This window comes from Thunnus maccoyii, chromosome 12, assembly GCF_910596095.1.
Source record: "Thunnus maccoyii chromosome 12, fThuMac1.1, whole genome shotgun sequence".
NCBI classification, from domain to species: domain Eukaryota; kingdom Metazoa; phylum Chordata; class Actinopteri; order Scombriformes; family Scombridae; genus Thunnus; species Thunnus maccoyii.
The window spans coordinates 2,221,170-2,245,242 of NC_056544.1; the positions used below are offsets into that span (position 1 = coordinate 2,221,170).

The 24,073-nt window shown below is 42.8% G+C and overlaps 1 protein-coding gene across 7 annotated transcripts in view; it reads right to left on the reverse strand.

Annotated features, from left to right (window-relative positions):
* LOC121908226 (cadherin-18-like) overlaps positions 1 to 24,073 on the reverse strand; it is a 211,346-nt gene that overhangs the window by 140,448 nt on the left and 46,825 nt on the right. Inside the window, exon 1 of one of the 7 annotated variants that reach the window (XM_042428080.1) lies at positions 4,892 to 5,131. The exons of 5 other annotated variants lie outside the window; for them this stretch is intronic. In XM_042428080.1, the coding sequence (XP_042284014.1) occupies positions 4,892 to 4,921 (30 nt within the window). In that variant the 5' untranslated portion in view covers positions 4,922 to 5,131. Of the gene's footprint in view, positions 1 to 4,885; positions 5,132 to 24,073 lie in introns of those variants that run through there. One more of the 7 variants, XM_042428087.1, reaches the window with a different exon arrangement.

The window sequence follows — 24,073 nt, forward strand, 5'->3', positions numbered from 1 at the left end:
TGTTCCCACTTTTAGATGACAAAAGCTTATATATTGGAATTTCCATATTGGAATGTGACAGCAATTATTTCCTCCATCAGATTTGGCCGTGATATATGCAGCTAGTTAACCAACAGCCTGTTCAGTGTCCTCACAGCCTGACAGTTCAGTAGTGGTACAGGGAGGGACGCTCTGCTGTCGCTACATCACAGCCTGTTGTGGACAGAGATGAAACATGATGCACATCTGGTGCAGCAGTAGAGATTTATTTAGATCAGTTCCACAGATCTACACATTTACCGACTTTTTCTTTTGTTACTGACATGCTGTGTGGTAGTGGCGTTACACGTATGCAGGTTGCATACAGGATTCACCATCAGGCTCCAAATGGTGGTGCCAATGACATGTTTACCAGCCAAATCTGCCTTTTCTGGCTCCTACTTCTGAAACTATTTGCATTTCACTAGCAGTTTCTACAGTTTTACCATCATGGCCCTCTTTTCAATGAGTGACAGATCTCTCCAATGATGCCCTGCTCCAGTAGAGCTTTTCTTATATAGAGAAATGGGGCCGTGGTAGTATGCTAATTACCTATAGTGGGCACGCACCTGTCAATTTAGAATGATTCTGATTCACTATAATACGCATGGTGGTAAGAATAAAATTGGCTGGTGCACACATGTCATGAATCTGAAAGTAATTTTGTGTGCATAGACGGCTGACAAATTAAAGGAAAAACTGGTACAGGCCTGAATGCTTGACCCCTACAGTGAGGGGATCTGGTGGCTCTGTTATGCTGTGGAGGTCATTTTTCTGGCATGGTTCAGGTCCACTTGTCCCCTTAGAGGGAAGAATCACTGCAAATCAATTCATAGTTGTTCTCAGTCATCACCTTTATCCTGTGATGAAACATTTCTATCCTGATGGGAGTGGTCTCTTCCAAGATGATAATGCCCCAGTTTACAGGACACGAGAGGTCACTGAATGGTTTGATGAGTATGAAAACAATGTGAATCATATGCTATGGCGTCTACAATCACCAGATCTCAACCCAATTAAACACCTATGGAATATTTTGGACTGACATATTAGACAGCACTCTCCATCGCCATCATCAAAACACCAAATGAGGGAATATGTTTTGGAAGAATGGTGTTCATCCCTCCAGAAGAGTTCCAGAGACTTGTAGAATCAATGCCAAGGCTGAGGAACACCATTCTTCAAAAGTATCATGAATCACAACACCATTTCCAACAACCTTTTCAACTTTGGCAGCATCATCCAGCTGTTCACACAAGAGGCAGATTTCACACTTTCAAACCCTACAACCTCTACAACAGCAATGCTGGCCTCCTCCACCAAAACACCGACACACGGTGCTGGCATGTGAGCTTCTCCAGCTCCACATAACCACTGACAACAGGCATAATGTCCAGCTGCCAACTCTACTACCTAACTGAACCTAAGTTAACCACCACAAAATAAATAAAAAACAAACAACAAAAAAACACATACAAAATCTCAATACAGATGGAAAAAGAGCAAAGATATAAACTCACTCACTCACTCAGAGAGAGAGAGAGAAAGAGAGAGGGAGAGAGAGAGAGAGAGGTCCCAGCTGTGAATATGTATTTCTGTGAGTATGAGGAGCTAAATGAATCATACATCAAACAGATATCAGTCTTCACCAGCTTGTCAGACAGAGCGTCAGACTGATGGTGCCATGTTTGGCTATGGCGCCATGCTCACCAAGAAACCTGAGCACACACAGAGTTACGCCTGAGAACACACAGCGCCTGCACACACACACACACACACACACACACACACACACACACACAGACACACACATACACGCCTGGCAAGACATCAAGCACACACACAAACAGACAGGCGCACACACTCACTCACTCACTGCAGCTCTCCTTAATTCTTGGCAGCAAGTGTATTCCCTGAACAGCGCGCGATTAGTTAACTGATCTCTCCAGCACATGAGCACACACAGAATCACACCTGAGAACAAACACACACACACACACACACACACACACACACACAAACAAAGACTGACAGTCACACACACACAAACACATGCAAAGTATCTGGACAGGGTGCAGGATGCAGGGCAGGAGAGTGCCTCTTCTGATATCTTGCACTCTGTCTCTCACTGAGAATTATGGCACCAACGGTGAATTTATAATACACATGCAAACACAGTATGTGCTCTCACACGCTGTGTGCACATGAAGCTTACATTAAGCTAAAGTAAAACTAAAGTTTTCCCTTTTGACAAATGGATAACATTATGCATATACATTATTATAATTAATATTCCCTCTATGACCCAGGCTATCAGTGTACATACACATTATTCAAGTAATCGGTTATTTCAAACACCTTTACAGACTCTACAGTGATGCTGCTATTTCACCCATTTGTTTTCTTTGTTCTCTGCTTCCTGATTTCACCAACATGCTTTTAAAGGGGAACTCCATCTATTTTACACATCAGATCAATTTGCTTTGTCAAAAGTTGTACTTTATAAAAGGATGATATGAGAGTTGCAAAATGGGAAATGTAATTTCCAGGGATTGGATTGGAGGTTGACCTCATACTAGGGACTAAAGGGCAGCACACATTGGCTGTATAGGATGCCATTAAAACACCTTCACCCATTGTTTTCTATAAAAGCCTGCCCACCGCCACCAACTTGACATGTGGATTGATGTGCATCAGTGTGTCCTATTTTGGAAATTTTACAGAAAATCAGCTATTTGATCAATCAATCAATCAATCAATCAATTTTTATTTATATAGCGCCATATCACAACACAAGTCATCTCAAGGCACTTTTCACATAGAGCAAGTCAAGACCGTACTCTTTAATTTACAGAGACCCAACAATTCCCCCATGAGCAAGCACATTTGTTCTCTGGATTGAAGCATTCTGGCTGCTGTATGTGAATCCCTGAATACTAGGTAGTAATTAATTATATTTACTCTGTTACATTAACTTACTTTTATTTTATTATTATTATAAACTGACTAAAACAAATTCACTTAAGAAGTAAACATCTCATCTGTGGTTGAAATGATGTCAGTCACATCGACATAAAATAAAATTGTATGACAGCAGACAGTAATGTACCAGTATTTTTTTCTTCTACTTATGAAGTTATTTGCTACTCAAGTTGTGTTGTACTATAACTCAAGTAGTTATTTTGATGACTACTTATAGTTCTATTTCAATACTTGTTTTAACAAAATAACATACTTTGTTACTTTGACTACAGTTTTTGGCCACTCTACCCACCTCAGGCTACAACTGACAGGCATCAAATGACGTGACTAGTGTGTGTTGCACCTAAACTTTTGAATATTTTGGCATCTGCTGCATTGATTTTGACATTTTTTTGTTTTTTTTAACTTTCTGTCAGAAGTCCCCCAACTTTATGGAAATTAAATTGCTGGACTACCCCTATAATTTTTGAAAATGACCTCGCTTAAGGGAACATTTCAGTTGTTTTGCATGTTTAAGCACATTTACTACGTCTAAGTCTACGTCTAAGTCATTAAGTCTTGTGTACTTTACACCACAGATTACCATTTTGCGTAACATACTGCTGTGTTTTATAAATATAAATGCAGTTTCATACCATTCTAGGCAGCCATTGGCTTCCATTCATTTTCCATGAATGTTAAGTCTGCTAATGTTAATTACTGTTATGGAGTAATGCATGCCAAACCCTAAAAATCAATCTGCATATCAACTATATTACCTTGCAACAATAACGTAACATTGACAAAATGAACGCTGACAACTCAAGCAAGTTTCATGAGTTCTATAATTGTTTTTCATACACACATGGAAACCAATGGATGATTGGTACAGAGGGAACAATACATCCAAAAATTAACATGCATTAAACATGACCAAAAATGGAAAGCTAATACTTTTCTCTTATGGTCCTCCACCAGATGTGCCTATTTTGATAAACAGGAAATTCTAATAGACTGTACTGGCAGACACTGTCTTCTGTTTAGACACTATTATTCTGCAGGAATCTGTGTTGCTGCATCATAAACAGGCTATGTATTAAGTGCGCCAAAGGTATTAACAAAGATGGAAAGATTTCTGTTGCAGTGACAGATCAGATAATAATGAATGTTCTTTGTGTTACATTGTTTTGTTAATAAATGACATGGCAGTTATCATCCTGCAGGAGAAAGTGGGGCTCAGTCAGCCATGCCATTTGTCTGTTTATGTAGTCTTTCTGAATGTGCCCACACAATATGTCACCAACAGTTTGCTTGGCTACCTCCCAATATTACGCACACAGACATAAACTCATATTTCATTTGCTTTCCTTTTACTCCTTTAGATGCATTTAAAAACCAACCACTCATCCTCTCAGATCATTTCTTTTTGGTCTAGCGTAACTGGACATACTTTGTTGCAGTATTTGTAGTGGTGAATATATTTCTTCAAAGTTACACTGTTTTTTCTTAAAATGTTTACTTGTGTTATCTACCTTCTGAATGTCTGATTCTGTGGCAAACTGTAATGAATTCCAGGGAGGGGCCAAGGAAGGTTGAGTTATTTCACAAATGTTTAAATACAGTATTCGGCAAAGCACAATGTGACGGGGCGCCCGTGAACGCTCCGTCATGCCCTAACCGGCGTGCGTTTCTCTCTCTCTTGGCCAGAGAGACAGCGCCGGTGCCAGGAGCGCACAGCGCGCAGCGCTCCCACTGTTCCTGCGGAGCCATGCTCCGGTGAAAACTGTTCCTTGCAGGCCCGCACTTGTGTCCCGCGGTCCTGCACTCCCACAAACTTTTCCCCGCTGTCCGAACTCTTTTCTGCACACTCGGCGCTGACGCGACACACACACATATATACACTTACCTGCTGCTGCTGCTGCCTCTGGTTGCCTCCGGGCATGGGCCAAACTGAGGCACTTCCTGGACACACTATAAATAGCGCTTGGTGGCGCGCTTAGGAGGGTCAGGTGACCATGGACTATACCATCGACATTGTATGAACTGATATTTTATGATTTATTTTGGTTTGGGGGTATTTGGGCCATCGCTGTATGGAGGGCGATTAGTGCCATTTTTCTTTTATGCGAAGTATCATTGATTTTTGAATTTATGTTTGTTGTGTTGTCAAATTTGACTGTAGGATGCTATAATTTGGTAATTGGTTTTCCCCGGGGGAGGGGCTAAGAGTATATAAGGGGGAGCTCTGCTCATTTAGGTTGGTTGGGGTTTTTGGTCGTGGCTAAGTAACAATGTGGGTGACAAACTGCCAGTGTGAAACTTGTCGTGTAAATACTTTTTTTTTTGTTATTAGGGGGTTTTTTTTCCACTCCTGCACTGTAAATATTTTTGCAACTCTTGTTTGCGGAACTTGGTGTGAATAAAAATCACCACGCTGAAGTTTCTCGTCATCTGAGCCATCATTGAAAGCGAACCCGTGACATTTGGTGTCAGAAGTGGGATGGCCAGTCGACGTGGGCGCATCCGGTCCTCAGGAAAACGGACCGGACTGCGCTTACATAAGCAAGAAGTGGCTCACAATGAAGCGGCAGATGAGGGAGCTTGGGCCACAGAGGAGGAGGACGGAGGGGGAGCTGCTGCTCCAGCCCTGCAGGCAGCTCTGGGAGCTCCAAGTGCCGGAGAGGAGCTGCTGGCCGTCATGAGAACCCTCCTGGAGGGACAGCAGAGAAGAGAGGAGGGGTTTCTGGCAGAGCTCAGAGGACTACGGGCTTCGATGCCAACCCTGCAACAAGGACAGCCGGTGGCAGAGCAGAGGCCGGTAGCACCTAGCCCAGCGCCCGCCAGAGCCACATCGCCATCTGAGGAGTCGACAATGAGCCTAAGGCTGGACTTACCGACACCAGCCCCTCGGCCACGCCGCAGTTCACCTATGGAGGGATCAAGGGACAGGCTGAGCAGCGGAGCAGAACCCCCTAGGCCTGAGAGCAGACCCTATGGCGACCCCAAGATCCCACAGTACCTGGCAGGAGAGGACATTGAAAATTACCTGCTGCGCTTCGAGCGCATTGCCAGAACATGGAGCTGGCCAGAGTGTGAGTGGGCATGTCGCCTGGTGCCTCTACTCACCGGAAAGGCTCTTGAGGCCTACACGGCTATGGACGAGGAGAGGGCTCACTCTTACCCAGACCTGAAGGCAGTGCTCCTGACCAAGTTTGACATCTCGCCGGAAACGTATCGTCAGCAGTTCCGGTCCATGGCGTTGCCATCCGGGGAGAACCCATCAGAGACATACCACCGCTTAAAGGGTCTCTACCGATGATGGATTCGTCCGGTGCAGCACACAAAGGAGCAGACCGGCGAGCAGATCATTTTGGAGCAGCTTCTACGTGTCTTCCCTGCAGACATCCGCACCTGGGTGAAGGAGCACGAGCCCACAGATGGACTAGCTGCGGCCAAGCTAGCGCAACAGTACATCAACGCACGAAGGGGAGGCCCAGCTTCATACCAAGGTGGTCCCGGTCGTCAGCCTGCTTCCCAGCCCAGACCAGCAGCCAGAGCCAACCCACCTCTGCCAGGAGAACGCTGCCCTGCACCCAGCCAGCACAGTTCCAGTAAGGAGCTCATCTGCTTTTACTGTCAGCAGGCAGGCCACAAAGCTTCTCTATGCCCCATCAGAAAAGCTACACTCCCCGCGCTGAGGATGGAAGAGCTGTGGGAAGGCGGCAGCGTTTTAAAGACATTACCATCAATGGTGAACCTGTGACTGCTCTGGTTGACTCGGGTAGCTTTCTGACGCTGGTCCGTAGGGATTTAGTGCCAACGGGCATTGTGGACTATAGCAGACAGGAGGACATTTTGTGCGTGCACGGGGACAGCCATTCCTACCCTACTGCTGATCTGACTGTGGTGGTGGATGAGCAACCCTATTTGATGACTGTGGGGGTGGTGGAAAAGCTGCCTGTAGCTGCCATACTGGGATGGGACTTACCGGTGCTACTTGATGTGCTGCTGGATGTGGAGGCCAAAGACAGTGACGGGGTTAAGGGTTTGTCAGGTCAGGTGATCACCCGCGCACAGGCCAGAGTGGGGGTGATGTCCGACCCATGGCAGAGAAAGGGACCAGATCCAGAACCCTTTTCAGCCCTGGACAGCAGTTTGTTTGGGGGGGCACAAAGGGCCCGAGGAAGTCTCGCCGCCAGCAGCGTTTTGAAAAGGGGCTTAAAACCAGGCAGCCAGACTGTAAAGAGGGACTAACAAAGGACATATGGAAGGTGCCTGGGGACATTGGGGCCTTGCAAAGGGAGGATGGGACTCTTAAGCCATTGTTCACCAAAGCAGTTGGAGGGCTGGATATGGCAAAGGAGGGAAGAGAATGCTTTGTCATTGACAACAATGTCCTGTATGCACTGGCTGACGGGATCAAGCATCTCGTGGTTCCTGGGTCATGTCAACCAATGATAATACACCTGGCACACACCTTGCCTTGGGCTGGTCATCTTGGTCGCAACAAAACCTATCTGCGCCTAGCCTCCAGATTCTATTGGCCCTCCATGTATACAGATGTCCAAACTTTCTGTAGAACCTGTCCCACCTGCCAGAAAACCTGCTATGTCCGCCAGTCAGACCGTGCCTACCTCCAGCCTCTGCCCATCATCTCCACCCCTTTTAGGCGTATAGCCATGGACATTGTTGGCCCGTTGGTACGGAGCAGCCAAGGGCATCAATACATTCTGGTGGTCTGCGATTATGCCACAAGGTTTCCTGAAGCCTTTCCCTTGTGCACTGTCACTGCCCCTGCTGTGCTGCGGTGTCTTGTCCAGCTGTTCTCCAGGGTTGGTGTTCCAGACGAGATCATAACAGACCAGGGGACAAACTTCACCTCCAGGCTCCTGCAGCTCTTCCATCGACAGTTGGGCATTGCAGCAATAAAGACCATACCCATACCACCCGCAGACTGATGGGTTGGTTGAACGGTTCAACCAAACCCAGAAGAAGATGCTGCAGAAGTTCGTCGCCGACACTGGACGGGACTGGGACCAGTGGTTGCCCTTCCTGCTGTTTGCCTACAGGGAAGTCCCTCAAGCTTCCACTGGTTTCTCCCCGTTTGAGCTACTGTACGGCTGGGATGTCCAGGGGCCGCTAGACCTGCTGCTAAAGACCTGGGAGGCTCCTGCAACCAGCACCAGCGATCGTAGTGTGGTCCAGTTTGTGTTGGAGATGAGAGACCGGCTAGCAAAGTACTGAGACGAGGCTGAGGTCAACCTACGTGAGGCCCGGCGGATCCAGAAGGCATGGTATGACCGACAGGCCAGGCACAGAGAGTTTCAGCCTGGCCAGAAGGTCCTGCTCCTCCTGCCATCCTCCAACAGCAAATTACTGGCTAAGTGGCAGGGCCCATACACAGTCCTCAGGAAGATGGGCCCTGTGACCTACGAGATCCACCACCCGGACAAGAAAAAGGCAAAGCAGATCTACCACGTCAACCTATTGAAGGAATGGAAGGAGGCTCCAGTTCAGGTTCCCGTGGCATCCCTGTTGGTGACGGAGGTGGGCAGCGAAGGGGAGGAGGAGTCTACCCTAGCTGACCTCAACCAGTCTGCTGAACCTGCTCTCGACCATCTCTCTGTCAGCCAGTGCAGCCAGCTGAGCCAGGTGTTCCAGCGAGTCTCCAAGTTGTTTGCTGCTAACCCAGGGAAGACGTGCCTGGTGGAGCACGTCATCCGCCTGAAAGACAGGGGGCCGGTTCGCCAGAGGTCCTATCGAGTGCCCCAACACCTGGTTACAAAGCTCCTGAAGGAGGTGGAGGAGATGCAGCGTCTGGGGGTAATTGAGCCATCGCATTCTGAGTGGTGTAGCCCGGTAGTCATCGTGGTGAAGAAGGACGGCTCACTCCGCATCTGCATCGACTTCAGGAAGCTCAACGCAATGTCGGAGTTCGATGCCTACCCAATGCCCCGGATTGACGACGTACTGGAGAAGATTGGCCGGGCCAGGTTCATCACCACCCTGGACCTCTGCAAGGGCTACTGGCAGGTACCCCTAGACACATCCAGTCGCCCCTACACTGCTTTCCAGACACCGGCCGGCCTCTTCCAGTTCACCGTGATGCCCTTCGGCCTCCATGGTGCACCTGCCACTTTCCAGAGACTGATGGACCGTGTCCTGCAGGGGTGCGAGGACTGCAGTGCTGCTTACCTGGATGATGTGGTCATCTTCAGTGACACCTGGGAGCAGCACCTGTGTCATCTGGAGCGAGTCCTCGGCCAGATCCAGCAGGCGGGTCTGACACTGAATCCTGCCAAGTGTCAGTGGGCCAAGGAGGAGGCTAAGTACCTGGGCTACCGGCTGGGACGAGGCGAGGTCCGACCACAGGTGGACAAGGTCGAGGTCATCCGTGGCTGCCCATGCCCACGCACGAAGAAGGAGGTGAGGTCCTTCTTGGGCTTGGCTGGCTGGTACAGGAGATTTGTCCCGCAGTTCGCCACCATCGCTGCTCCTCTGACAGCTCTGACAGCGAAGGACCAGAGGAACCCGGTCGTCTGGAATGAGGACTGCGAGACTGCATTCCAAACCCTCAAGGCCTGCTTGTGCTCTTCTCCAGTGCTGAGAAGTCCCGACTTCAGCCAGCGGTTCTTGGTCCAGACTGACGCTTCTGCCGTGGGACTGGGGGCAGTCCTGGCCCAGGGTGATCCTGGGGAAGAACAACCGGTGCTGTACCTGAGCCGCAAGCTGCTGCCCCGTGAAACCAGGTACTCCACTGTGGAGAAGGAGGGCCTGGCCATAAAATGAGCCCTGGAGAGTCTGAGATACTACCTGCTGGGGAGGGAATTTGACTTGGAGACCGACCATCGCGCTCTGACCTGGATGAACTCCATGAAAGATCATAACAGCCGTCTCACTCGCTGGTACCTCTCCCTCCAGCCTTTCCAGTTCCAGATCAGACATCGAGCTGGCAAGACCAATGTTGTGGCAGATTATCTCTCCAGGTTGCCGCACATCGCCAACCTCTGCTGGGGGAGCTCTGCTCATTTAGGTTGGTTGGGGTTTTTGGTCGTGGCTAAGTAACAATGTGAGTGACAAACTGCCAGTGTGAAACCTGTCGTGTAAATACTTTTTTTTGTTATTAGGGTTTTTTTTTCCACTCCTGCACTGTAAATATTTTTGCAACTCTTGTTTGCGGAACTTGGTGTGAATAAAAATCACCACGTTTCTCGTCATCTGAGCCATCATTGAAAGCGAACCCGTGACATTTCGCTTCCACTGTGCACCCTCGAATGCCAAGCATGCAGAACATAGTGTGTTTTTGCGAATATTTATTTCGTACAAATATTTTTAAAAAATATTTGTTGACCTGTCTGTGTTGTATACATATCTCTTCTTCTGTGGTGATATTAACACTCTGTAAAAGCAGGTTAGTAAGGCTTTTGAATAGTGCCCAGCTTCAGTCCTATCCAGTGCATCAATGTTTTTTCAAATCCATTAAGTTTGAAAGTTCACTCTGGCCAGTTTCAAGCTGTGAGGGACAGCATTCATTTTCCAAGCTGTGACGCAGAAAGACCAAAAAAGAACCAGAATGACTCGAAATAACTCAGCTCCTTAATTGTACCACAGAAATTAAATCAGATCTGCTCAGAGCCCTGGAGATTAATAACAAGGTGGACGCTTTTGCAAAAAATATACAAAAAAATAACATAAGACTACCCACTCTGTTACTGTTGGTTTGTATGGTTTTCATGAGAACTGCAACAATTTGTCATGCTCTGTGACCAGCAATCTGTTGAGTTAGTTAGGCAGTGTTTGACAGTGACAGTGTGATGACAGCTGCCAGTGAATAGTAATTCAGACTTGAAAGATGAGAGGGACTATTGGTTGTGGATGCAAAGTGTGATTTTTCAGAGAAAAAAAATGTGGCATGTTAGCTAGAGCTCTATGTTGTCTATCAACATATGGCTTATCTTAAAAGGTTGTGGAAAAGTGATGTGAGTGACCCATACAAATTTACTACTGTAATAAAACAGGGCTAGTTCTAAATGCTGTGAATGCTCATAGAAAAAGCCATTTTGACTTTATACTAATGTTGGTTGGTGCGTGACTAGTATGTCACATGAACTGACCTGAGTCTGATAGTTACTGAACTATTCAATAACTTTTGAGACTTTGGAGGATGTTTGAGACTGTCCTCCCAAGAAAAATGACAGGATCAGTAAATAATGAAAATGCCCATAACCATATATATTTATATTTAAGTGACAGAAGCCTTTTAGCAGCTGTAGTAATTATGGAGAGAAATCAGGGATGATGGGTGGATGGGTCAACAAAACGTTTGACTTTAACATGAGAGACTGCTGTTCATTTCCTGTTTCCAACAGTGAGTCAACATTGTCTTTTCTAAAACCATGACCACAATGATGTCTGATAACCTTAACCACATGGTTAGTATTGTGACCATGATGATGAAGGTGTTCTAACACTAAAGGTTGGCGATTTTGCGAGGTTGGTGAAAGTTGGCGATTTTCTATATGTTTCTTATTGTCAACAAACCTTATGTGCAGAACCAAACCAACAATGAAGTCATCCTACTTACAAGTATTGTGTGTGTATATCAAAAGTCTGATATATCTTATTCCACTGTGCTGTAGACCTTTGTTGTCCAAAAACTTTTAAAACAAGCCACACTATTGGACTGGGTGACATGTTCTTTAACCATGAAGAGTTTGGCAAGGGTAGTTTGTTTAGAAATGGTTCCAAAGACTAATAACAGCGATCGCCATTTCAGTCTGTAAGGCAGACACCACTGAGCAGGAACATGGTTCCATTACAACTTCATTAGCTTTTTGTGCTACATATCACAATCTTTTGACTTTGTACTGAAGTTCTTTACAATGTATAATGTAGTTCAAAGTTAAGACGTTGTGCTATATAGCACAAGAAGAAGCATAGAAGTAAGATTATATTTTCACAAGATGTCATAATGGCTGAACAAGGCATGCTTAACATTTCAGATCCTGCCACTCTCACCTGCCTTGCTGTAAAGGTACAGCCAAATACATATGTTTCCACTTCACAAAATTGGCTCTGAAAAAGGAAGTGATGTTACTTTTCTGATGTGGGTAATAAATACACACTGATCAGAGCGATCACAAACTGTATAAAGTGTATGAGAGTGACATTACAGTTTGTAGTCTGATAGTGTGATAATGGTGATGAAACATACTAGAGTAATAACTTATTCATTTCCAAAGATAGAGGTCAGCTGTGACTTGCAAATCTGCCAGAGCCACTGGGACATCTTACCAAAACAGGAAACACTAGCTTGAATTCGTCAGTAGGACTAGAATCAGTAGAAGTGAAAGGGACATGGAGTCAATCTTCATAGGATGGAAGAGTAATGTTTCCCCCATCATCTGACCTCTGCACCCACCTGAACATGTCTTCCTACTTCCCCAGTCATCCTAGCAGTATACTGTGTCTAGTGGTCCATTTCCATGCATTCCCTGGCACTTAGTGTTCCAGCCACTTTCTCTGCCTGTCTGCAATCTGCTTGTTATGACCCTGTAAGGGAATTTCACTCGCTCCCTCATCAATCAGGTGAAAGTGCTTTGTATTAGTTCAGCTTAATATTTGATTTGTAATATGTTCATCATCTAACCTCAGTATCCACTGTAGTTGATTAATACATTTGCTTTATTTAGTATGTTTTCACTTAAGTATTTGTTTCTTTGGTTTCTTGTTTGCTTTGATTTCCAATCATTGTTTTCTCCGAGGTCCACCACTTCCTGGTTGAGGATGGTGCTCTCATGAACATGAGCACATGAATGCCACTCTCTCCACCAAGTGTTGGCAATATGGACTGTACCAAGTGGGATTGTGGGAGGGAGGAAGCAATGAGTTCTGTTTTGTATTTTGTTTTCTTACCCACCCTAGTAAAATGAACTCTAGCCTGAATAGCATGTTGTAGAGTTATTGCAAATTTTAAAGTGTTGATGGAAAAGTTAATGTTAACATAATTTTAATAGCTTTAACTATGTTTAATTTTGCCCTAGATGTTAGCTAGGTGGTTTGACCAGGCAGTATTTAAAGCTATTATTAACTTTTTTTTGGTTTGTCGGCTGAGAGACCCCCTCTGTGTCAGTGTTTTCTTTGTTTTGTATTTATGGCAATTACACCATGTATACTGAAACTGAGAAATAGTAAAAAGCAGAGCTCTTGCTACTTTCTGGACTTTTCATTTCTGGTCCTCCAAACCTCACAAAACCGCTTGCCAACATCCTGATCAACAGAGTTGCAGATACATACCCTATAGACCCCCTGCCTGCCTTTTGAACTCCTGCCCTCCCAACTGATCCCCTTTTGGAATTTGGGATCAAGTTTGCTTGATCTCTCCTGCCTGCCTGGTTTGTCTCATTTCTGACTTTGAGTAAGTCGTTCTATTTTACCTGCCTGGTCCTAGTTACAGTATGTACTATTGGGTCAAACCAGTTCTTCTGAGCCATTATACAAAATCCCTAAAATTAAATCATTAATGGATTTAATGATTTTCTCTTCTAGTTTGTCTCACCTGAGGGTTTGTTTAAAACCTGTCTAACCATCTGACTGCATGTGTTTCTTTTTTGTTGATTTGACCATGTTCACACATCTCAGCCACTAACTGGGTGATTACAATGTTATTGTTCCTAATAGAAATGATAAACTATAAAAATAAGAGCAGAGTTGTAATAGACCAGAATTATAATTTACTGTAAAGGTTGAGGACTTTCATCCTTTCATGACTTTTTCATTATCACCAGTCGTAATGATGGACAGCAGAACATACCAATAACTTGCCAACCTACTACTAATTATGTAACTTCATGAATAATAACCAATTACCAAATTTAAAAAAAATACAAAAAAATCAAACAAGTTACTAAAACATACTAGTGCCTCTCATGGTGGCCTTATCCATGAAGGATTGTAATCTGTATTCTTTTCATCACCCCCCACCCCCACCTTCCAATCAGAGATGCATTGTTGTTCTGTACGCATTGTGTCCACATCTGATAACTTTGGCTTTCTGCCAGGCAATCTTTTATGACAGGTAATCTTTTTTTCTCCTCTATTTTTTTTTTCTTTACTGCAGTCTATCATTATCTTGCTGCCTACAGGAGGATGAGGGGAGTAAAGAAATAATGGGATAAAAGGGAATAGAGATGGACATACTATATATTGTACATAAATACACTAATGCACACAAATGTATGAATGAAATCATACAGTCTACAGGGAGTGGTTTTCCATTGGTTCCTATTCTATTGGGTACAGTTAGGACAGCAGTACAGGGACATATAAGAGAAAACCTCCCAAATAACACAGCTGCAATAGGCATGATTTCATGAGACAGGTCTACATGTATGCATTGCTAGTGATGGCTGGGCTGTTGTGGCCATGCCTCCAGATAGATGCGGTTCAAAATGTTAAGGATGCAATATATTAAACCCCAGGACGATGTGTGAGGGCAGTGTGCCAGCCCAACAACCCAGCTGTCCAACAAACTCACTGTCAATCTTTCTGAGTAAAAAAATATGTCCTACTGCACCTGTTTCTTTTGTCTTTATTTGTCCTTACATCATTATGAGCAATGTAGGGATTTCATTTTTAAAACAGCTGAGAGGAGATGTCAAGAAATAATATAGAGGAGATCTCCCACCAAATTAAGAATTTATTGGTTAAATGAAAGCACATATAAATAGAAATGAAATAAAGAAAAATAAGAAACACACAGCATGAACAGAGAAATGAAAAGGAAGGTGAGGAAGGTCAGCCTTATGAAAAGGAATTTAAGAATTAAGTTTGAATATGTTACTAGAAAAGATGGGAGGGAAAGTGGCAAAAACCTACAGTATATATATAAATCCACATATCTGATGAATACTATGTATGTTATATAGTGAAAGAATGTGAAGTACAACAGAGGCAGATGCTTCTTGACATTCTGGGAAAGTTTCAGGTTTTACAAATGTTTGCTGCACTACATAGCAAGCTTGCAGAGATTAACCGGATATGCAATGGCCCAAACAATACATATTTAATTATACTATTAAATAATAAAACTGAGCACACCCCTGTGCAATATCACTAAAATGTTAAATGATTCAACATTGTATCATCTCACAATAATTGTAATATTTTTAGGGTGGAGTGTGGGGTATTTGATTGATGATTTATAATTAAAAACAAACATGTTAAATTGACTTAATTGAAAATACAAGCCTCAAAGTACAACCCCAATACAGCAAGAGTGAGTACACCTGTGACCTCTGAACAAAAGTGAGTACACTTGTGACTTCCAGTCAAGTCTAACTGCCTGAACAAGGCTATGAAATAACCTGTGAACACCACAACTTTCTCAATTTTGGCGTGGGTTGTGTCTAAAGAAACATGGCTCCACATGGTAAGAATTGCATGAACAAGTAAGAAACCAGATTGTGAGACTTCATAAAGATGGGAGAGAGCACAAGATCATCAGTAGGCTGCTAAAAAGAAGCCAAAACACAGTTGTTAGGAGGTACAGAAAAACCCATACTACCAATAACAGAAGGCGCAGTGGCCATCCTCGAAAGATAACAATTTGCTATTTAGGCAACCTTACATTGAAAAACAGAGAGGCAAGTGCTTCTGACTTGGCACAAGGATTATCTGTGGAAATAATACAAACAAACATAAAAATCAACATAACCAATATAAACAAAATTGCAAGATTAAAATTTGCCAAAGAACATGAAAACAAGCCTGATGAATACTGGCACCACATTCTTTGGTCAGATGAAACCAAAATTAATTAGTTTGCATCAGATGGGGTCCAGCATGTTTGGCATGGACCTAGCCAGGACTACCACATTGACTGCATAGTGTTGACTGTGAAACATGGAGGGGTAGTGTGCGGATATGAGGCTGCATAAGTGCAAAAGGTGTAGAGGAGATAACATTTATAGATGGCACTATGAATTCAAGTTTTTATACCTAAATACTGAATGAAAAGGTGACTCCCAGTCTCAAGAAGGTCAGCAGGAGAGGAATTTTCCAACATGACAATGATCCCAAACACACTGCAACTATGACCTGGCTAAATATGTCCCCTGACTTGAATCCAATAGAACTACATACTATATACTACATTGATTCAAAAGCCCAATATGATAGACAATTAAGGTAATATTTTAATTTTGATCACCTCTACCCAGTCTCAAAGTAATTAAGGTAACACTGTCCACATCCACTGGCACCACTGTGGGACATGATTCTTTAATCTAAAATTTCATGACCGAGATGTACACTTGTCCCTTCTATTTCTTATTCTGATTTTATTAGTCATTTCAGGATATGATATGAAACATAACTTAGTTATTACAGTAAAATTCAAGTTTGATTTTTACATTATCCAGATTACTGGTCATCTGTGCAGGCATCACTTTGACTTCTTGTGTGTTATGTCATCTCTGTACTGAGGTTGTCAGTATGAGATTATCACTTAGGGCTGTCCTGAATGCAAACATTTATTTTAATTACATTTTTTACTTTTTTCTTTTTAATTTTTTTTTGTCAGCTTATGTTTTACAGCGGAATAGCTCTGTATTAAAAAAAAAACAAAACAGAAACATAGCCTGTTGATTTCCTATAATATTTTGAATGGTGTCCTATAGTATTTTCTATAATATTCATACAGAGATGATGTGGATCTGTTGCAGGACAGTCTGGCCATCTTAACTTTCATTCTAATTTCAGGTTATAATAATTTTGTTAAGCCTAATGATTTACTGAGTACTGACTAGAGTTGAGGACACACCTGTTCACATATTATCCATATCCATATGTGTCTTATCCTGGTGTGGATCATATTATGTTTTTGTATTCGACATGTAACCTGGTAATTTGCACACAATTCTTGCACAACAGTGTGAGCAAATTAACCCCAGGATTGCAAAATAAGCACCAGTCATCAACTTCAATTTATGTCAGCGAGTGTCAGTCTGCAATAAAATATTCCCCTTTAGAGTCTGCCTGTAGACTCCTCTCAGTATCAGGTATTTAGTGCAGAGTGAGCAGTTGGTTTTTCAAACAATGTTATGCAGCATTGGATGTCAGTGACAGACTGTCACAAAGTAGATTGGACATCTGAAATCTTCCTCCTTTTTGGCACCCACTCCCGCTGGTGCTGCGTGTAGCTGGCCTATGTCGAAAAACCATGCTGACTATGCATCTTTTGTCTTCTCTTATGTTTTTAAATAGGCTTGAGGGATTCATTTAAAATATCTTTAACTGGTGATTTCAGATAGAAGCACAGGTAAAGGGCTACCTGCTGGGCATTGCTGCCTGTCATACCTCCAATGGTGCCATCGGGGCAGCTGCAGGGTCGTCAGCTGGGAGCCACCCTTCATTGATATTTCGCTCCATTAATCCTGGAAGCAGGGACGTCTCCATACTGATGGCTTGGTCAACTGCATGCTTGGCCCTCCACTTACATCTAGTTCGGACCGCGGCCTTGGCACTCTGTACAGAAGGATCTGATGAGTCTCTCAGCTCCACCACAAGCCTTGCCTTTTCCTGTCTGTTGCCCAGGTTGATTGACTTCAGCGGCAGCTGAAATGTATTCCTTCCAAACAGGCCTATGCTGGAGAGGCTCCGAGGTAGGCCCAGCCATTTATAGATGTAACTGTTGGCTTTGAGTCCATCCTCAGTACTGTGGGGGTATGAGGTATCATAATAGATACCTCATGTCAAATGAAGGGAGCAGTCTACAAATTGCTCAATGATCTCAAGAACATGTTATTTATTCATTCTTAGCTCTTGGTAAAGGCTGCACGTGATAAAGGCGCATAACAAAACATGAAAATGTCAGACTCTCAGTGAGAGTGGGCAAACCTGTCACATGGATAAAAGAGGAGAGGTACACATGATACTTTATACCATAAGTTCAGACCAAGGCTACTGGTTTATGATAAAGTGCTTTCATTCAGTTCCAAATTACAGGGCAGAAACTATTTCAAATAAAACAGAGTATATGACCACTTCACCCGACCAAAAGATTTTTCCACATCCAATAAAACAGCTTTTTCTAGATGCTGGTGGAGGAAGAAGACTGGCCATAACAAGAAAAACTCATGTTAAAAGCAAGTCTTCCTGGCACAAAGCTTGTCGATCTTCATGTACAAAGTGGTCAAAACTCCAGCAACACTTGTAGTGTATAGAACAACTGTATTGTTAGACCAACGCATTTCGGCTTGTGGCCCTCTTCAGGGTCATCATGGAACACATTACAAACAACATTTAAATAGGGTAGGTATGAAGTGGAAAAAAAATCGAAAGGTAAAAAATGATAAAACACAACCAATGGGTTGGATTTATGGTCATGTGGCTTCAGGCCAATCATTGTCCCAGACAGAGAGGCGAGGGGAGTGTCCAATAAGGGACATGAGTGACACCATAGTTGGTCCCTAAGCTGGAGAAGAGAATTTGGCCTCCTTTGTTCTTAAGAGAAACTACTTCTTTTTTAACAACTAACCATACCTCCAGACCACTGGCACTGCAATGGGCACTAAAATGGCACCTAGTTTTGTCTGTCTTTTTGTTGGTCACTTGGAATAACAAATGCTGTATGAATCACAAAAAAACAAGCCTTCTTCCTTTTTTATTATTTCTTGGGAGCATTATATTGATGATGTGTTTTTACTTTGGAAAGGACCAACTCTATTAGAGTTTTTACAGTTTACGTTTGCAGACCTGAGATTCACACTTAACTATTGCCATGAAAAAATTAATTTTCTCTATAAATGTAACAAAATCTCTCTTCCTCTCTACACAAAAACTACAGATCGGAATACACATTTTTTATGCTGAAAGCTTCCATCCCATCCCTCTTAAAGGGGACCTATTATGCTTTTCCTTATTTTCAGTCATATACACAATATTACAGTGTTGGATGTTCATATCAAACATAGCCAAAGTGTCAAATGATGAGGTAAATGTAGAAGTAATCCCTGTAAACAAAAAGCAGAAGCTTCAGACTGCTCTGAACACTCGGTTTCCAACAGTTTTTTCTACTTTCAGCTCCAGCCGACATCGGCTCATGGTGGATTTCTTTATATAGTCATCTGCTCCATGCACAGCATGTGAGTTCACTGCTCCACTCCGCTAACATTATGGCATTTTTCAATTGTTTTGGGAGTAGTCATGCTGAGCCATGACTGGAGTCAAGCTGGCACGCTGTGAGTGTTTTTCCATTACACAGCAGGACAGAGTAAAATAAGTAGTTTATCTGTTTGGAGGTGTGCTGGTTGTCTGCAGCTCTTCATCAAACATCATCATTACGGTGGCTGTTTCTGCTTGTACTATTCCTCCTTGCATTATTTCTAAGTGATCTGCTCGACAAATAGCTTCAAATATCTCCATAGGCAGTTGTTGACCAGATTTTATTGAAGAATAGCACCTCTAACGAAGCTCTGCTAATTCAATGAGGAACATGTTTCATTTCCTATAAATTCTTCACAATAAAAGCCTCCCATTATTTAGTCATTTAAAAGCTTTTAATATGAAGCAGTGAAAACAGGAAGTGTAACTTAACACAACTTTTATATGTGCTGCCCTTCGGCAGGCTTCCAGAAGCTAACCAATCAGAACAGAGTGGGCTCATCGGGAGGGGGACCTTAACGAAATGGGAGCTAAAACTGCCTGTTAGAGACAGAGGCTGAACTGAGGGGCTGCGTAAAGCCTGGAGAGAATTATGCATTTGATCGTGAGTGTGCATGTGTCTGTGTGTGTGCGTGCATGAATGTCAACAAGTCAACAAATATTTAGCTGATATGGTACTGTATGTACTACAACAGCAAAATACCACATCAGCTGTCCCCCTAGAAATTTGTACAGATTTATACGGTCCCAAGGGCATGACTCCTACTGACTTTGGTGATCCTTTGACTTTTCCAGAGTGCCACCATGAGGTTGACTTTCGAGTTCTTTATTGAAATCTTAACACTTATTGGATGTATTGCTGTGAAATTGGGTTCACATCTTCATTTCCCCCAGAGGATTAATTGTAATCACTTTGATCTCCTGACTTTTCATCTTGTATCATCAACTATTCGAACTTGAATTCTGTCCAATACTTTGGTTTATGACCAAATACCTGCAAAACTATACCTGCAAAACCCATCAGCCTCAGCTGTACTTTGTGTTTAATGCTAACATTCTAAACCAACATGGTGAACATGCCAAACATTATACCTGTTGAACATCAACATGCTAGCATTATCATTATGAGAATGTTAGAATTTAGCTCCAGTAGAGCTAGAATGGCTGTAGACTTTTAGGCCTGGGATATACTGCCTACCTCTACCTGAGCAGCGTGTGTGTGTTGCTGAACTGCTGCGGCTCACACGCATGCGGTGTCCACACAGACACCGTTGCTGCTGTGGCATTGCTACTGGCCATCAATAATAGAATGTTTCATATCATTTCATTATAAATTTCATTTATGTTTAGTTTAGACAGAAAAAAGTTAAGAAGTGTGTGTTCAATTGTGAAAAATAACTAATAATATGTAAGGTAAAAGCAGGTTTCTTTCTGACGAGCATGGTGCATCTGGTTGAGGCTACTTCTGTGTCAGCCATATACACTCCTCACACAGGACGGTTTTTTATTGATTATATTGATTATTCTGGCAGTTAAACCCCTGCTGTCACCGCTCCAAGTGAAGAAAGTACGTCCACAATGACACCAAGTTCCCCAAATGAGCCAAACACACCCCGACAAATGAACCTCCAAACTAACTGTCAGGACGGAAACTGACAACAAATAAGTAAGATAACAACACCAAATTGCGCAGGCTGACCTGCAGTGGTGACACTACATATTTTTTCATGTCTGTGGCATATTCTATATATATAGACAATGAAACTGGTATGATGTCAATATGACTATCAACAGATCCTTCTCACTAGTTATTTTTACTGAGAACCGCACACATCATATGGAAAAAATAGGCAAGATACCGAATCTCTTGATTACGCTCCACATGCGGCTCACGCAGCCTGTGTGGCTGCTCTAACCTGTTAAATGGGTGCCAAAATAAAAAGCAAGAGGTTTTGCGACGCACAAGCACTGCTCATGCAGGCAGTGTGTCTCAGGGGTTAGTCTTGTTTGATATTCCTGTTTTTCTATTATCGGATTCCAAATACTTGTTGGTTCAGACACATGCACATATTAAATTACATGGCATTCACTGAAAAATGTAAATGGCAGTAACACAGTGGTCATGAGTCTGATTTGCCAAATTTATCCCCCTGCAGGTCCAGATGCACATCCAGAATGACATTTTTTATACATGAAATATTTTCTATTATTAACATAAGATGAGTTGGGAGTCGTATGTGTGCAGAATATGAATCATCCATCTTAAACATCAACAGGACATCACTAGCGGTCGAATAATTTCCTGCTCAAAAATATTAAAAAATGTCAATCAGCTTTGCAACCAAATGTGAGCACTAACAGCAAATGCAGCGGAAGAAAAGCACCAACAGACACACAGAAAAACACCAACAGAGAGACATATAAATGAATGGCATCACAAATCCATGCTGACACTCATAAAGTGAGTCAGAGTACTGCAGAAAGAAAGGGAGAGAGATGTGATGCATTCAGTCCTGGATGTGGGTCTTTTGATTCTTTGACAGCCTAATGGCCAAGGATAGCTCCTGACTGATGTTTGCCACAGGGTAACACGCATACACACACATAACCATTATTAAACCAATGAAAGGAAGGGAAGGACAGCGTGGAGAAGACTGGTTTGTATGCTCTACATAAAGAGAGTGGGGCAAATGAATGAAGATATAAATCATTGAATGTAAGCATGGATGGACCGATGGATGATAGGGAGCTCATTAGAGATGTGGGTGGGTAAAAAAAGACGACCATATGGGTACATGGATAGATGAACTGCCACATTCTTACGTAATTACACTTATTTGAAGCCAGGCTCCTTTTACTCTGTTTTCTACGGTGATTGAGAAAGCCCAGTGCACAGAGGCTTAAGAAAATACATACTGACAAACACAAACATAATGAGGAAAAACTGACAGCACATACAGTGTAGTTAGAAATTATACCATACCATGAGTTAGTTAGGGGTCTTGAATAAAGCAAAGTTCCAGATAGGCCAGGCTTACTTAAGTAAATCAGGCTTTTTCAGCTCTATAAGGCAAGTTTAAGCCTGACTTGTTACCATGGAAACTCATTCAGCCAGACTACCGTGGTCCTGGTCAGGGTAGTTTTCCCCCCAACGTTATTTTCAGTTGACACAGAAGCTGCCGTTATTTTTTGGTGGCGGCCAAAGAGATATTTTGATTTATGAGTTGTTAAGTCCACTTCCAACAACTTTTACAGCTGCTAGCTTATCCATGTATGACGCCATTTCTGTGTGGCTATTTTTCATGGGTTTAGCTATGTAGGTAGCTAACTATTTATGAAAATGACATCCCTATTCTTAATCCCACCTGTAATGCTTCAATTGGTTGACTGCTTTTCTAGTCAACCAGTTGGGGGAAACTGCCATCAATGATCATAACACTAGACCTGTTTAAATCATTTTAAAAAAACTGGAAATGTGGGTGGTGGTTAAGACATCTGGAATCAGGCTAGACTTAATGGGTGATATTAAACATCCATGAGTCTGAACGCTTTTTACATTTCTCTTAGTATATGGATCAAATTAACGAAATATAGCATGTTAATCAGTGAGCTTTAGAGAGGCTGGTAGGTGTATTTCTAAACTTTTGAAAGAGCTAGGTTAGCTGTTTCTCCCAATCTCCAATCTTTATATTAAGATAAGCTAATTGCTCCAGCCTAATACAGACATGAGAATGGTATCCATGTTTTCCTCTCCCTCTCAGCATGCGGGAATAAGTGTAAAAAAACAGTATTCCTTTAGCCAGTGTTACAATCTTGCAGCCAGACAGAAACATATTGTTTTCTCAAAACTTTGATACTGTGAACAGAGGCTTGAGTCATATTTTAGTGCATATTAAATTTATCATAGACTACAGTTATTATTACCAACAACTGCAATAACTCTTCACCAAAAACTCATCTCTATTATATCTGTCAGATAGTTTGGTTTAATTTATCCAGGGTTTGACAGGATTCTAAGATTTCTGCCTCCATCCCAACACAATGAAAGTGAACTGAATTTCATTTGTGGTGCTCACAGCATTGTGTCCTTGTTGTTATTGTTATAAACCCTTCAATATTATGAATGAGCAGTTCTTAAACCAAGTTGTAATTGTTCTGATGCGTATACCTCTGAGTTGGTGTTATGGAACAGATTAATCCTGGCGCAGTTTGTTAGGTTTACTCATTTTATGATTTTTCAATTATTCAATCTTTTCTCAGTTTGCTTTATGAAACCTTCCTGAGCTGCTGGCTTGCCTCTGGCTTTCTCTGCTCAGTTTTACTCAATATGTTTGCAGGATATGTGGAATTAGCTGCAAACAAATGCTTCAACAAAGGCCATTTCCCAAATCGATCCCTCTCCATAGCACTTCACTGTGCATGAGTGTCACTCTCCATGAAGTCACACTCATAGCTGTGGAGGGCTTTCAGTACCAAGGTGGACGGTATAAATAAACAGGTAAACTGTGGGACACACTCTCCACAAAGAGCAGGGAACTGTTGTCTCCATGGATACTAACAGACATGTTTCCTGCTCAGCTATCGAGTTCTATTATGTGCTTGCGGCCTACACAGTCAGAAGGGGTCTCCCAGTAGATGGCATCCACTGAGTGGACCCCCGACTTCCTTACAGGCACAGACTTAACCTTCATTTTGTAGATGCAGAGTAAGGGTCTCTGGCACAACTTCACCTACGTCCAAGGTGCACGGAGAAGGGAAAGAAGTCTAGAGAGATGAGAACTCCAGCAACACTTGTAGTATGAAGAACAACTTTATCAGTTGATTGCCAAAACGTGTTGGTCAACTAATAAAGTTGTTCTTCATACTACAAGTGTTGCTGGAGTTCTTATCTCTCTCTAACCTTTCATTTTGAAAATAAGGTTGACTGTGC